This window comes from Pezoporus flaviventris, unplaced genomic scaffold, assembly GCF_033815535.1.
Source record: "Pezoporus flaviventris isolate CSIRO_AGI_PZ_B2104156 unplaced genomic scaffold, CSIRO_AGI_Pfla_v1 ptg000041l, whole genome shotgun sequence".
Lineage (NCBI taxonomy): Eukaryota > Metazoa > Chordata > Aves > Psittaciformes > Psittacidae > Pezoporus > Pezoporus flaviventris.
The window spans coordinates 12,995,657-13,009,938 of NW_026892589.1; the positions used below are offsets into that span (position 1 = coordinate 12,995,657).

At 42.1% G+C, this 14,282-nt stretch overlaps 2 protein-coding genes and 1 long non-coding RNA gene across 6 annotated transcripts; 1 reads left to right on the forward strand and 2 right to left on the reverse strand.

Moving 5' to 3' along the window:
* Window positions 1–1,110: 1,110 nt before the first annotated feature.
* Window positions 1,111–4,923, reverse strand: VPS29 (VPS29 retromer complex component). Of its 2 annotated transcripts, XM_061466351.1 has the most exons (5): window positions 4,761–4,923; window positions 4,308–4,319; window positions 2,272–2,463; window positions 1,606–1,841; window positions 1,111–1,438 (listed from the first exon to the last, which is right to left on the reverse strand). In XM_061466351.1, the coding sequence occupies exons 1-5, from the start codon at window positions 4,761–4,763 to the stop codon at window positions 1,321–1,323; spliced, it is 561 nt and encodes a 186-aa protein (XP_061322335.1). In that variant the 5' UTR covers window positions 4,764–4,923; the 3' UTR covers window positions 1,111–1,320. The 2 variants fall into 2 exon arrangements, with proteins under 2 accessions (XP_061322335.1, XP_061322336.1); XM_061466352.1 differs by lacking the exon at window positions 4,308–4,319 and having other exon boundaries at window positions 4,761–4,921.
* RAD9B (RAD9 checkpoint clamp component B) lies at window positions 4,919–13,799 on the forward strand. 3 transcript variants are annotated; one of them, XR_009745747.1, is made up of 11 exons: window positions 4,919–5,015; window positions 5,271–5,341; window positions 5,429–5,674; window positions 6,437–6,586; window positions 7,073–7,187; window positions 8,112–8,211; window positions 9,084–9,190; window positions 10,852–10,963; window positions 11,389–11,511; window positions 12,294–12,411; window positions 12,787–12,914. XR_009745747.1 is itself a non-coding variant. In XM_061466349.1 (11 exons), the coding sequence occupies exons 1-11, from the start codon at window positions 4,982–4,984 to the stop codon at window positions 12,924–12,926; spliced, it is 1,263 nt and encodes a 420-aa protein (XP_061322333.1). In that variant the 5' UTR covers window positions 4,919–4,981; the 3' UTR covers window positions 12,927–13,023. The 3 variants fall into 3 exon arrangements, 2 of the variants coding, with proteins under 2 accessions (XP_061322333.1, XP_061322334.1); XM_061466349.1 differs by having other exon boundaries at window positions 11,389–11,453; window positions 12,289–12,411; window positions 12,787–13,023; XM_061466350.1 differs by lacking the exon at window positions 5,429–5,674 and adding an exon at window positions 13,346–13,799 and having other exon boundaries at window positions 4,920–5,015; window positions 10,852–10,958; window positions 11,389–11,453; window positions 12,289–12,411; window positions 12,787–13,039.
* Window positions 9,260–10,853, reverse strand: LOC133275981 (uncharacterized). The gene is made up of 2 exons (XR_009745749.1): window positions 10,459–10,853; window positions 9,260–10,351 (listed from the first exon to the last, which is right to left on the reverse strand). It is a non-coding gene; the product is annotated as an uncharacterized LOC133275981 (long non-coding RNA).
* Window positions 13,800–14,282: the final 483 nt, after the last annotated feature.

The window sequence follows — 14,282 nt, forward strand, 5'->3', positions numbered from 1 at the left end:
GGTATCCATTTTGTTCTTATGGTATTCTATAAGCCTTTTTTAATTATGGCATTGTTCCACTCAGTCACTAACCTTCCTTGAGTAATGCATGCCAAGGTTTTCTTTGCAACTCTGTTCTTTCTGTATGTCTGCAGCAGAACACAGCAATAGCCACGTGTTTTAACTGCATGAAGCAGCAGTTAGCCAGAGGTTCCCCGAGATACTAGGCTGAAACACTGGTCTACTAAGGTAAAGCAGATTTATTTTGAATAGAAGTTATTTACTCAGCTTATTACAGAGTAAGGGTTCTAACTGATCCTTTAACCTATTGGTTTTCCATAGAACTTAAAACTTTGTGACAAATACGGCACAGCTTCTTGCACATATACCACACTGGAAAGAGCCACAGTACAAAGGCCAATGACTGCAAAGTAAATAGGCCACCACTAAATGTTCTTCTGCAAGAAGACAAAAGTTCATGTTCTGGTTTTATTGGAAGGTTAGCAAAATGGGATCTGTTTATATATATATATGTATATACATACAGGGAATATACTTCAAGTTCCCTGCAGGCATGAGAAAGGAAAGCCCAACAGTCTGGTTGTCTTGAACAACCCATGTCTTAGTCTCCCGTAGTAGCACGAGTGTCATATGGAATTACATATCCAAAAGCTCTGCACAAGGAGCAAAGCATGTATAGCTGTAGTGTCAGACATGAACCATAAATAAAGGAAAGCCTCTCTTTATGATTTATAGATTTAATGAGACCATCATTCATTAAAGCATAGGGGTATTTGAAACCGCTTCAATTATAAAAAGACTAAACTTTCTGCAGTGAAATTACTACTGTAAGTTATGAATTAACTGCAATAGTTTCAGAATCTATAAATCCATTTTATTGGGAATGCTAGGTTGAGAAAATTAAATATCAACTGGATTCTGAAGCAAACATAACATGGCTGCAGAGCCCCCAATCTTTTTGTTCAAGCCTTTTACAATTAAATATCCTTCAGAAGTCACCAAACAGAGCATGGGGCATTCTAAAAGCACTTGCAACTGGTGCATTTTTCCCCAACACCAGTTCATAAAGCTTAGTTTTATTATGAAGTGGAGTTTATTACAACATAAAGGAACAGTATTTAAACAGTTACTTTAATGGAATATTTTACAAATCAATTCATAGAGAGAAAAGCAAACACAATGATGTTTCAAAGTTATTACCAAGAAGCTACATTGTTTAAGCTGTTAGTGAGTAAGGGTAGGACTGTAAACTAGCAATCAAGTATTGGAACTTGCAGTTCAGAATGAGATGGTAAAAATACCAGACAAGCCAAAGCATGTTTAAGATTTTTTGTACTCGATTCTTTCTACTTTCACATCATCTCCAATTAATTGATAGACATACGTAACTACCGTGGAAGCTTGGATATCCATCAGCACAAATGAAGGAATGATGTTGCTGGAAAGAAAGGGAAAAATTCATATTAGTTGTGAGTATATAATCACCTCAGCAGTGTTTCACTGCTACTATCAACCCTTCCTCTCCCCAACATTTAGAATGCCAACATTAATCTTCATAATAAGTTTTCTAGTTATTCCCACAGATCATTCCCATACTTCACTTACTTCTCTAAGGCATGATAGGCTCCTGTAGCTGATCCCGGATTGATATAGAACTTGTTTTCATGTTCAAATGCCTCAAATTTGTGTGTGTGTCCTGAAATGAGGATGTCCACATCAAATTGCCTTTGTAGCAGTGCCAGGCTGGCCATGTCACCCCAGGGAATAACCTGATGGCCATGAATCAGCCCAATTTTGAACTGTCCAACAGTTACAACTTTCTGTTCAGGATAATTCAGGTTCTAAAAAAGAAACCAACCACAGATTAGATGTACAGATTTATGCTTTAAAAACAATTCTACGCAACACGAAGGAGAGAGGGGGGAAAGCTTCTTAGAAGCTTTCATAGAAGCATATCATAGAATCCCAGACTGGTTTGGGTTGGAAGGGACCTTAATGCTGCCATGGGCAGGGACACCTTCTACTAGACCAGACTGCTTCAGGCCCCAGCTTCTCTGGGCAGCCTGTGCCAGTGCTTATGAAAATAGTCAACATAAGTGGCCCTACTGCTACAAAGCTGCTTTTATGAACACTGGAGAATGTGGCAAGATGCAAGGAACTTTAAGGTCTGATAGCACCACCCAACCTCAGTTTGCCCACTTTTACTTGAATTACAAATAACCCTTGATGTAGATGAACAAAGCCAATATTATTATCAAGAGAGGACAATACCTCATCAAAGTCCCCTCTGACAACATGAACGTCCCCAGCCAGGGTCTTGAGGTAGTCATAAGTGTCCTTGGTGCAGAGGTTTCCCGTGCAGAGGATGTGTTGGATCTTCCCTGGAACCAGCAGCTTTTTGAACTTGGCTGGGAGGCTGTTGCATCGATGTGGAATGTGAAGATCTCCCAGCACTAACACTAACTTAGGTGTCACAACAGGAAAGAAAGGTTGTTACAAAATGCTTATTAAGACAAGAACCACAGGCAAACAGAAAGCTTTGCAATGTGCTCTTCAGTTTTCTAACTTGGCATTTTGATGTCTACTAAAGTAAGTCTGAAATGGTGATGGAATATTGTTATATTGAGGGAAAACGGGGCCCTTACTACCACAGGACATTACCCAGAGGGGCCTTACCAAAACAACAGCCTACAGCATCTCCATTTATTTTGTTGCTGAAAGCCATTGCAAGGTGTAACAACAGAAATGTTACTACTTGATGTATTTTACATAAATTTAGGAACTACCATCAGCTATCCCTAGCACATGTTCTCAAGCACAGACCTAGCTAGACTGTAGCCAACTGCCCTTAAAACTCAAACCCAATTTCTTTCTAATTTGTTTTCTTATCCAAAGAAAAAAAATAAGAAGGCAAATAAAAAGCACTGAAAGTTTGCAATGTGTGTTAATAGCTGACCAGAATAAAAAGCTTGTTCAGAGCCCTTACTGAGGAACCACTGAACAACAGAGTAAGACTAACAGATTGAAGAACAATAAACAAAATAAACCAGGGCACTGCAGACAAGATAAGGCAGACTATTACACATCCTGCACACAGTGCTGCTGTTACCGGTTCTAGATACTCATAGTTGCAGTACAACAGCTGTAAGGAGAATACAAATTTAATGGGGCTTCAAAATTAAGGATTCAGCTGAAGTAGGACCATAGTTTAACAGCACAGGCTTTAAATGTGCAAATAATTAATGCAAGCAACGGCAATAAATTAATTATGCAAAAAGGGCATGGAAAGCTCCATAAAGCATGGGACGTGACACCACTATGCTGCAAAAACACTGGATCTACAGAGTCATCCCTGTTAACTTGATGAATAGCTCCATAATAAAAAGTTTATCTTCCAACTGTAACACTTTGTTAGTAACAGTACCTAAAATGACAGCCATCAAATGCACTTGTAAAAGACGCAGCACATATATATATATATAAACAGCAGTAACTATGCTAATAATCTTTTTTAATATTTATTTTTGATAGTTTTAGGCCATGCAGCTGTCTTACAGGCGTCAAAAAAAGGCAAAACTCGGGTGAGTTTTGGTTTTATTGGGGCATTTCTGTGCCATCATCAAAACCATGCATCTTTGGTGAACAGATGGATTAAAGTACTGGTAAAGCAATACAAGAGGCTTTGAACCTATGAGTTGCCAATTTAAAACTAACCCAGGAGAGGGGGGAAAAAAGACATTTTTGATGGTTTTTCAAGAGTTGCCAGTGAAAAATACCCCTCCTAGCATCAGTCTATATGCTGGTATAGTTGAATGCAAGTAGAAAATGTGTAATAAGTGATTTTGATTATTAAAGTAGCCATAGATTCTCTTACTAATGCTTAAGCAACCTGGACACACAATGCCAGTTATGTATTTAATGTTTAATAGAATTACCCTGCCACTCAAATCGCACAACCCCACTAAAGTCAGCAGCGCGCGTGCATTCAACAAAGGCTGCTTCCTTTGCTGACAAAGCAGCCGACCCCATATTCTCCCTGAAATCACATCTGAGCACCCATTAATTACAGAAAAACTTGGCAAGCTACAGTAACAAAACCTAATTAAAAGTACTGAAGTGTGTTTAATAGTCACAGCACCATGAAATAGTTATGCCATCTGGCTTCTACTAGGCATTTAGGTGCAATCATGAGCATGGTTTGAACAGCAGCCCCTAATTCACGTGTCCCATCTGACATCTGTATCATCTAGTAACATTGACAAGCCCTTACCACCAGTGTTAGCAACAGCCAAGAGGAGTAAACTTACTCTGTGCCCAGCCTTATTGGAATGGAGAAGTTGATTGCAGACAGGGGGGGGAAATGAAAAACAGGGTGAACCATGATCAATGTTAAAACAAAAGAAAGCAACAGAAAAGAAAATACAGCCGAATGAACAGGCAAATAATAATTAATGAATTGTTGATGTTATGAAAGAAGCGTTAAAAAAAATAATTAAATTAAATGAAATTAAAACTCAGCTCCTGCGCGTAGCCCCGGCCGCCACAGCCCCTCCGCACGGCCCCTCCTCAGCGCTCCCCGCCCGCCCTCCATCTACCTCAGCTCGGCACGAGGGGGGGGTTTGGGGCGGACACCGACAGAAAGCATTCCCCGACCGCGCGTTCCCCACACCCCGCAGGAAGCGAACCCGGGGCCCTCCGGCGCCACGGGGCGAGGAAGACCCCGGAGCCGGGGCCCAGCCCGGCCCGGCCCCGCCGCTCACCATCCTGCCCGGCGCCGCGCTCCTCACAGCGCCCGCTGCGCCCGCTCCCGGAAGCCAGGCCGGCGCCGAGCACCCGCTACGGCGCCTCCGAAGGGCCAAACGCAGACCAAAACGCGTTTCTCCGCAGCCGCCTTCCGGCTACATCCGGGTCTCTGAGGAACGCCCCTCAGCGGGGCGTTTCCCGCCCTTTCCGCAGCCGTCGTGTGAGGGAAGGGGCGGCCATGAAGTGTGTCATTGGCGGGGCGCACCTCAGAGGTACCCAGCTCCGATCTGAGGGGTTTGTGTGGGGGAAACGGGCTCCCCAGAGCGGGGCTGCCGCAGGGCCGTGCGGCAAAGCGGGCTTCAAGGTGTTTGTGCTGAAAAGGGAAAGGAAAGGGTGACGTTTTCCACCCTGCCATTGGTTTCCATTGAAATGCATAAAACGTTTGTGATGTTTCCTCTTCAGTTAGTCTGGAGAAGATGCAGTATAACTTTGGGTTTTCACATTGCGTTGTTTTCTTTTCCTGCCAGTGTTCGGGAGAGCAATTCACGCCATAGCACGTATCAGCGATGAGTTTTGGTTTGACCCCTTAGAGAAAGGTGTAAGTGGATTTGATTTATTGTAGTTTAAAAGCCTCTGTCGGAAGCACAATATTTACCTTGTTGGATAATGCATTGTTTTCCTGCAGGTACCCTCCCATCTGAGCCCCTCCACTTTCAATATGGACAAACGCCATATTGTCTGTAATTGTAATTACACAGATTGCATCATGGAAGAGCCATTCCCACTCTGCCCCTGCTGTTCCATTCTTTGTTACCTGAGCTTGTCCAGGACATCTGGATTAATACCATGGGTCAAAAGGTTCCTGTGCTGTACCCCATCAGAAGCTGCCTCTAAACAACATGTTTTGTACCAGGATGACTCAACAGGAAGCGTGCATCCATTAATGTGCCTCTGATTAATCAGAAGCCATTTCCAGCAATATTAGGGTTTTCTCTAGGGGGTTCTTAGTTAAAAGTGATCTTGACTTGCTGGGAGGGTGAGGATTGGAGATAATTCCCTTTTAGACCTTTATAAACTCTTTATATAATAGTGTAAACTCTTTATATAAGAGGTTTTGGGGTGCTACTGGTGTCTTTGCTCATTTGTATGTGTTGTGTGGATGGGCATAGAGCAAGATTGTTCTAGAATAAACTCCAATCCTTCACATGCTTCAGACTGAGCTCCAAGTGTTTTGGTAACTCACCAAAGGTCAGGGCCACTTAAATGTCCATAGACTGGATTCCTCTGCCTGTATTATACCAGTAATGATACAGGTGATAAGTTTGAACTATGACTCTATCTGTAATGCACAGGGGAAGTTTAGATTGGATATGAGGAGGAAATTCTTTCCTGTTAGGGTGGTGAGGCACTGGAATGGGTTGCTCAGGGAGGTTGTGAATGTTCCATCCCTGGCAGTGTTCAGGGTTGGACGAAGCCTTGGTTGAGATGCTTTAGTGTGAGGTGTCCCTGCCCATGGCAGGGGGGTTGGAACTGGATGATCTTAAGGTCCTTTCCATTCTATGATTCTATGAGTACTGAGATTTAAAAGCTCTAATGGTTCCTGTATGGTACCAAATGGTACCTGTATGGTACAGTGTAAATAGTTTTGAGTTAATAAATGTTCATTAATAAATTATTTTACTTCCGTTATCAGCTTGCCTTGAGATCAGTGAATTCTTCAAGGTCAGCATATGCATACGTGTTCTTCTCATCTATGTTTTTTCAACACTACTGCTGGGCAGCTGTGCCTCAGCCACATCAGAAGGAAAAGCAGTTATCCCCCCCGTGTAAATTGATAATCAAGGTACATTTGAATGGATTTTTCAATGCACAGCTTTGTAAGCAGCAAATTAGCCCAATTTCCAAATGAAATTATAGAGGGAGGCTCCTAGAGGTATGTGGATGGCTCTGAACTCAAAACACTTCTGAGCAGCTCTGCAAAAGGGTGTTAGTATATAATTATGTTTGGAAGTTGTACCTCCTCAGTTGTGCCCTGTGGTTCCCGAAGTCTGAGCCAGCTTAATCTCAGGATAAAGGAATACCACATTTCTGCCTCTCTGTGGTTCTCCTTCACAACCAGTATGAGCCAGAGAGCTTTGACCAGTTCTTTAGCAAACAGCTCTATTAGGCATATATTGGAATAGTGGGTGAGGATGGCAAGGATTAGTATCTGCTTACAAAGCAGTTTGGGGAAGCTATAAAAGCAGGAACTTGATATAAATCATACAAAAGTAGGGGAAATATTGCTTAGTGAATAACCTCTGTGCTAATTTGTTTGTTTTCTTTACAGTCAGTTCTTCCTGTATTTAGATGTGTAAATATGCTGGAAAGGAATGTAGAGAAATGCAGCATTTATACAGATATTAATGATCATCACATAACTTTTCAGCTCCTCTGCAAACATGGTAGGTTACACATCTTCACATGAGCAGCAGCAGTTTAAAACAGCAGGGCAGCACAATATTGAGTGTAATTAGGAGCTGAATGTTCTTGATGGAACATTATGCCAACCACTTCCAGCCTCTTCACATCATTATTTATACTTATCTGCATTACCTTATTAAAATGAAGTTAAAATAGGCTTTATCAGACAAACAGTCTTCAGCTCAGTAGTTAATGCCTGCTGTATATTAATTGCCAGCCAACTGCCTACAACATTTAGAATGAGGCTGGAGTAAACTCTTAAAAACATATTGTGGAAAAGGAGGGAAATCCTGGTTTGGTAGAGGATTTACGGGGTCTTTTCACTTCTAACAGTTATTTAGCACTAGGTCTGACATCCTCAGTCCAGCAGAACACCACGTGTACTTTGTAAAACTCATAAAGAACCATCATCTATCAACACAGCTTGCTGATGTGATAGCTTGTGATACCACTGTGTGATAGGCAGTGGTTTACATCATTAAAAATCCATCTTGTGTTACTAATAATGAGAGAACACATTGAATTAGGGAAGGATCATTAAGCTCTCTTAGCTCATGCTTATCTAGAAATACACAGAGATCTGATTCTGTCACCATTTATATTGTACCAGTTAAACACTGAAGCCTTTCCCCACTCCCTGCATTTGTTGCACTTGTTGCTCTTTGCTTGCATCTTGTGAATTCTTAAAAAAACATCAGAACCTTGCAGGGCATAACTAATAAGGTGAAGGAAGTCTCCCATGGCAGGTGAATGCAGTTTTCTATTTGTTAGTGAGTTATTTCCACACAGCTAGATTAAGTGTAGTTATTTTCTCTATTGAGATATCCTAAAAGGACAGTTAATACTGAATAAGCCAGTTAAAATGACAGACCAGCACTGATTTTGTTCATACCCTTTATACTCAGGGGTTGTGAAAACATACAACCTGACATTTCAAGAATGCGATCCGCTGCAGGCTGTTTTTGCAAAGCACATGTGTCCCAACGTACTCAAACTCCACTCCAGGTAATGAATACAAAAATGTTATCTTTCTGGAACGCAGAATCTTACAGGAGATGATACTGGTGCCATAGTCAGTGACAGAATCAAAGTCTGATTGGGGACAGCCAAAAATGGCAAATTCCTAAACCCTGTACCTTAGTGCTTGATTTTTCACATTGCAGCTTAAGAAATGGGGCTCATTCTGCCATTAATCCCACTCAGTCTAACCTTGAGAAGTGTGTAATGTCTGCTTTGAATTCATACCTTTAAGCTACTTCCACCTATGACAACTAAAGCAGAGCTGGAATGTTATAGGTAAAGAATCCAGTGATAAAAGTACAATTTCTTCAGTGCAATAAGGCAAAGTTCTTGTCACTGCAGGCAAAGGCAAAGAACAGTTCAACTGTACTTTCCCTGAGAGCATTTCTGTCACTGTCAGTGCTTCTGACAGTGTTTTCTTGTCACAAGAGTCAGCTATTAAATGTGTATAAAGACCTCTGTGTATAGATACTATGTAGTGTGTTTATAAAAAGATTGTGTAACTGTAAAAAACTAAGATTTTGAATAAGGAGTATAGGATACTGAGGGTTGCTCAAAATTGTGATATATATAGAGAGAAAGGTATCAGACATATATATATATGTAAGATTGATCTGGCAGCATACACAGACATCAAACAAATCTGCTTTTGTAATGACTGGCTGTATTTTTAGATGTCTTCTGTACCTGTTGGCACATAAATCAATTAAAAAGATGCACACACAGTAGGGGGTGCACATTTCAAAGGCACTTTTGCAACCAGTACTGCCCAGGAACTATTCTAGTTTCTCATGTGAGTAACAAATGCTGGCTGGGAATCTGCGGCAGGTATCTTAACACTGACTGACGTTTTACAGGCTGCTGGCTGATATCATGGTTCACTTCCCGAGCAGTCAAGAAGAAGTAACTTTATCAGTTACACCAATGAAAGTTTGTTTCAAGAGTTACACCGAGGAGGACACTGGTAAGAATATTCAAAATACAAAACAGTATTGGGACTTTAAAACAGGTGACTAAAAGAATAATAACCTGAATGGCTGAATAAGATTTGTAAGAGAGGAAACATACACAGGGAGATTCTAAGTCCTACTTCTGCGCTTTGGTTTTAATATATTTGAGGAAAGTACGTTTTTTAACACCATTTCCTGGTATCTGTGGCAGATACCAGACTGAGCAGCCAATTGAAATAAATTATGCCACTGGCAGTAGGCTTAAGCAGAGTAATTACTGTGCTGCAGGGGCAGAAGCACGGCAGCATACAGGAAAAAGGAGATCATTTTATGTTTTGAAAAAGAACTATTTAAATCTGAATACCACAATTACAGAATTGATTTCATTACAGACTGTATTTTAGTAGAAGGGCAATACAGTGTGTTAGCTGGCCTAACAGTGCAGTGCTGCATGCTGCCATTCTCAGATCTCCAGCTGAGATGAGAACAATCTAAATTCATGGGGTGTGACTCAAGCTAATTTTAAAGATGTAATTGTGTTTCTGAAGTACAGGTTCTTGTACATCATATAATAAAGGGATGCTTCTCATACTTGCTTATGACCAAAGCTGAGGATAATGACCTAGAAAAAGAAGACTGCCTAGAGCAGAGGTGGGGACTGTGCTGGGAACAGGCTAAAGCAGTGGAGAGCAAGAAGGATTAAATGGTGGAAGATGAGTGGAGTTGAAATAGAGAAGAAATTACTGAAAATAAAAGATACTAAAGAGATTACAGATTGAATGACAAACTTGGTTAGTTTAGAAATATACAGGAGGATTGTAAGAAAAGGTGAAAAATGAGTAGGTAAAAAGGTAATGAGATACCAAAACCCCAAACAATAAAGGAGAAAAAGGAGGCATTTCAAGTATTGTTGCTGTTGTGTAGTATGTAATGCAATACACTGCCTGCAGCACATGTTCTATATGAAACAAACCATGTCCTTTGAACGCATCATCTGGTGCTGGCTTGGGTTTTTCCACATCCAGGTTTAATTTTCACATGCACACATCACACCTCCTGCCCAGACTTGTTCTCATCTGCATGTGGTAGGCTCTGCCTTGCAGAAACTGTTGAATGTGTTACAGTTCCACCCTCTTACTTTCTTTTCATGCACCTAATAACAACTAGGGGCTGACCTAATGATAAGAAGCAACAATTGGCACCTGAAACTGAGGAGCCTGTTTCCTGTTGCCACTTAGTAACAGGAAAAGATTATAATTTAAAACAAAGAACCTAAATCCACGTCCATTGTCCTCCGATGATTGTCAGCAATTATGATTAACCTGTTAAAGTCATGTGGCACTTTGATCTTCCCATCTATGCAGCAATAAGCAGCTGGTAATATTATTTGTGATGAATGCCTATAGACAAAGCAGATCTGTGAGAGCAGCACCAGGTATTGGGTTAGATCACACTGGAACATCAAACAGGTTGTGTCAAAAGCCATTTAAATCTACATAGTATAAGTAAACTGAAGATTTTAATTATGAAATAAATTGAGATGAGGAAAACATTTATTACCGTTAGTCACTAAAAATACAATTACTTGCTCAAATGATGCTGATGTAACAACCTCAGGGATATCCTCAGAGTTTGTTGGGGTCAAACTTGCCTCCTTTCTTGTTACTTTAAACAGATTTCTCAAAGACAATGCTTACTGAAATACAACTGAATCCAGATGAATTTGACTACTTCCAGGTTGGAGTCGATTCTGAAGTGACGTTTTGCCTTAAGGAATTGAGGGTAAAGTAAGAACTTGTTTTGAAAGTAGAACTTTTTCCCATTAATTTGCTTGACTTGACCAGGACAATGCAGGATGGCCCTGGACGGGCTCCATCAGGCCTCCTGACCAGCAGCACTATTGCATCAGCTGGTCAAGGATTAGCTTTAAAATCAGTATCTTCTGGACACTGAGGAGTCCCTCACAGTAGCCTTTGAAAGGCAGCAGAACACTTTTACCACTGTGACTGACCTGGAGAAGCATCATGGCCAGAGAAGTTCTCCATGTGGAAGCTTCTTTGACAAAGCCCCAGGCAGGGATGGCAGCACATGTGTTCTAGAAGCAGTTGACTTTTACCTTTTCTTGCCAGTAAACAACATCTGGGATAAACTAAGATTCTAATATTAAGCTTCAGGTTTTAATGGTGCTTAACCACCCCCCTCTTCTTTCCAGGGACTCCTGGTGTTTTCAGAAGCCACCAGTGTTCCTGTCTCCATCCATTTTGACATCTCTGGAAAGTAGGTTTGGGAACTCACCTGACAAACTGCAGCAGTTACACCTCTACACTCAGATTTTGTTACTCGGTATTTAACTGGAACAATAAACCAGAAAAAGCTCTATTTCTAATCTGCGATACAGGGTTAAATAGCCTGTTATTATGCAGAAAGCACTTAACATAGGCACAGCATTACTAAGCTGCCCGTGCTGACTAATGAGCACCTATATAGAAGTCACCTGCATGCTTCAGGCTCTCCGACTAATCACAGAATTAGACTGGTTTGTGTTGGAAGGGACCTTAAAGCTCATCCAGCTCCAACCCGCTGCCACTAGAGCAGGTTGCTCCAAGCCCCATCCAACTTCATTAAAATATAGAGTGGTGTATTCTACACTGAGAAAATTCATTATACTAGAAAAGGAAACATTCAAATAAACTGAGAACTTGCCTCTACTTCCATAGACCAAGATTCACACAGCTGTTACTGCTGTATGTGCTAACGGTGTGGGTAGGAAAATACCCACATCAAGGCAGAAGTATGCTAATGCAGACAATAGTTTTATTCAATAGTCTAAAGCAACAATAAGTTTTCCGTTTAAAATACAAATTTAACTGTTGCGTATTTAAAACTATAATTTGACTAAGTACAATACTGTACAGTATTGTATAACATCTACTCATTGCTGCATTTAAATCTGCCTCAGGAAGCCGTCTCATATCCTTCAGCAGCAAACACATCACATTTTCAGCTTTTCAGAGGCACATTTTGATCCCTATGTGTAGAACTGCACAAACTGTTTTCTCCCACAACACGTGTAATTACACACACTGGTTTACACCTCTGAATGTTTGTTCAGGCCAGTTGCTTTCAGCATTGAAGATCTGGTGCTGGAAGCCAGCTTTATCTTGGCTACCTTGTCTGACGTTGACAAGAAGACTTCCCAGCAGCAACCACCCAGCTTTACACCACGGCAGGAAAGGTAACGGTGGGCTTCAGGGGTGGGAGAGGGAGGATGGAAAATTGAAGTTTAAGCGTTCCAGCCAAGCTGGATTTAGGATGAAAAGGAATCAGCTCATTCTTGCAGGGTACTGGCGTCTCTGTTCACAGAACAGTGAACTAGGCAGGTTCAGGAACACCTTAGCAGCATGTGCAGCAATAAAACAGTACAAGAGAGCACACTCTGTACTGGCTTCTGCTTTCTTTTATCTCCACAGGGCTATTGCAGTAGGAGAGGAAGGGAAGGTACTTGTTGAGAATCCATTCTAAAGCCATAATGATTTCACTATCAGAAAACAGACATTCTAATGGAAACATAAAAGCCAGTTACTGACCTGACCTCCTCTCTCCCATCCAGCCCGGAGACACGTACAGGGAAAGCTGAAAAAGCCTCCATGGATAAAGACAGCAGCACGCAGGCAAATGCTTCCAAAAAGCCACAGAGGAATGGAAACACCCCGAGCACGGAGCCGGCAAAACCTCGGAGTCCTTTGGTGAAACAGAGGAAAGTCATTCCTGGAGCCACAGGGGGAGATGCAACAGGGGTAGGAGGAACAACCACAGCCCATGCAGCACTGGCAGGAGGGGCAACAGAGGCTCACTATGACAAGGTGAGGCAGCCAGTTGTATTTAGGGTGGAACACCTCAGCTGGTGTTCAGGTACACGTAGCCTGGGGGTCACTACGTGTAACTACATTCAATTCTGCCTGTGGCCTTTCAGTGGAAGCAGCTCCCACAGCAGCAGAGCTGACAAAAAACACCTCTGCCACCATGTTTAGTACTGGGAATACTCACAGGTGACAGGTGTGGTTTACATGGAGCCGCTGTAGTAATAAAGATCTTGAAGTAGCAAAAGCTTCAGAAATAATTAACCCCAAATTCAGAGTTTCTGACTTCTGTAATTACTGTATTTTCAGTTTCATTCCCTGTTTTTTGGAGCAGTTTCCTGTAAGGAGAAGGATGCCATCAGTCACACCTTCCATAGCCTAGCGACAGCTAGCGACACTGAAGAGGATTTTGGCAACATGCGGAGCCCCCCAGTCCTCTAGTGCCATAAAGCATCTGAACCTAAAGACTACTGGGGGTTGCCTTGAAAGATAAAAGGTGGGGTAACAGTGGAGCTGTTCCTGGTTTTACAAAGTTTAGCTGCTGTTCTGCAAGTTAAGAGCTTGATGGAAGCTGTGTTCTAAGCTGGTGCAGTGAAGAGCACTTCATGAATACCCGTTTGGAGTCTGGGAAGTGGAAATCCCACTCAGACAACGCCTATGTTTTTGCAAGACAAGGACTCAACTCAGCACCAGCTTATTTGTCAGTTCAGGTTAAGAGTTCACTCACTGTTCACATTCACCACCAGCACAGGTCATCCCGCGCCGTTACCTGCTGTCCTGCCCCTCTGGGGTTCCTTACGTGTTGTGCAAGAACAGCTTCAGCTGTTCAGCGCGTTCCCACTGGAGAACTCTGCCACTTGAGGCCAGGTAAGCTGCTGTTGTAAAGTTGAGTGCTGGAAAAATGAACCCATCCACCCACTCCAGCACAGCCGGGCACACTACTGCTGGGGAACAGCCGGTGCTGGCACAGGGTTGGTGCAGAACTGGCATTTCACTGAGTAACCAACACCAGAGGAATGCATTTGAACAAATAAAGGTGATGTGCAAGAGGTTTCTGCGTTTCCCATTATTCTTTTCCCACCCCCTGCCTCTTCCATCACAGCTCAGTGGCGGTGTTCCCAAAGTCACACTGGGATAAAATACTGAATTTCCTAATCTTTACTTAACCAAAACTGGTGATTCTGTCTGCCAGATTGTTAGAGCCCACTTTCATTCCCACAGCGATTTAGGAGGACCATACAAGGGT

Excerpts from the sequence above, each read along its gene's own strand:
- VPS29 (XM_061466351.1), bottom strand. Across the intron at positions 1,842-2,271 it reads TCAGAGGGGACTTTGATGAG|AACCTGAATTATCCTGAACA; the intron begins GTATTGTCCTCT and ends TTTCTTTTTTAG. Across the intron at positions 1,439-1,605 it reads GCCTATCATGCCTTAGAGAA|CAACATCATTCCTTCATTTG; the intron begins GTAAGTGAAGTA and ends CTTTCTTTCCAG.
- RAD9B (XM_061466349.1), top strand. The coding sequence starts at position 4,982 with ATGAAGTGTGTCATTGGCGGGGCGCACCTCAGAG. Across the intron at positions 6,587-7,072 it reads CGTGTAAATTGATAATCAAG|TCAGTTCTTCCTGTATTTAG; the intron begins GTACATTTGAAT and ends TTTTCTTTACAG. Across the intron at positions 8,212-9,083 it reads GTACTCAAACTCCACTCCAG|GCTGCTGGCTGATATCATGG; the intron begins GTAATGAATACA and ends GACGTTTTACAG.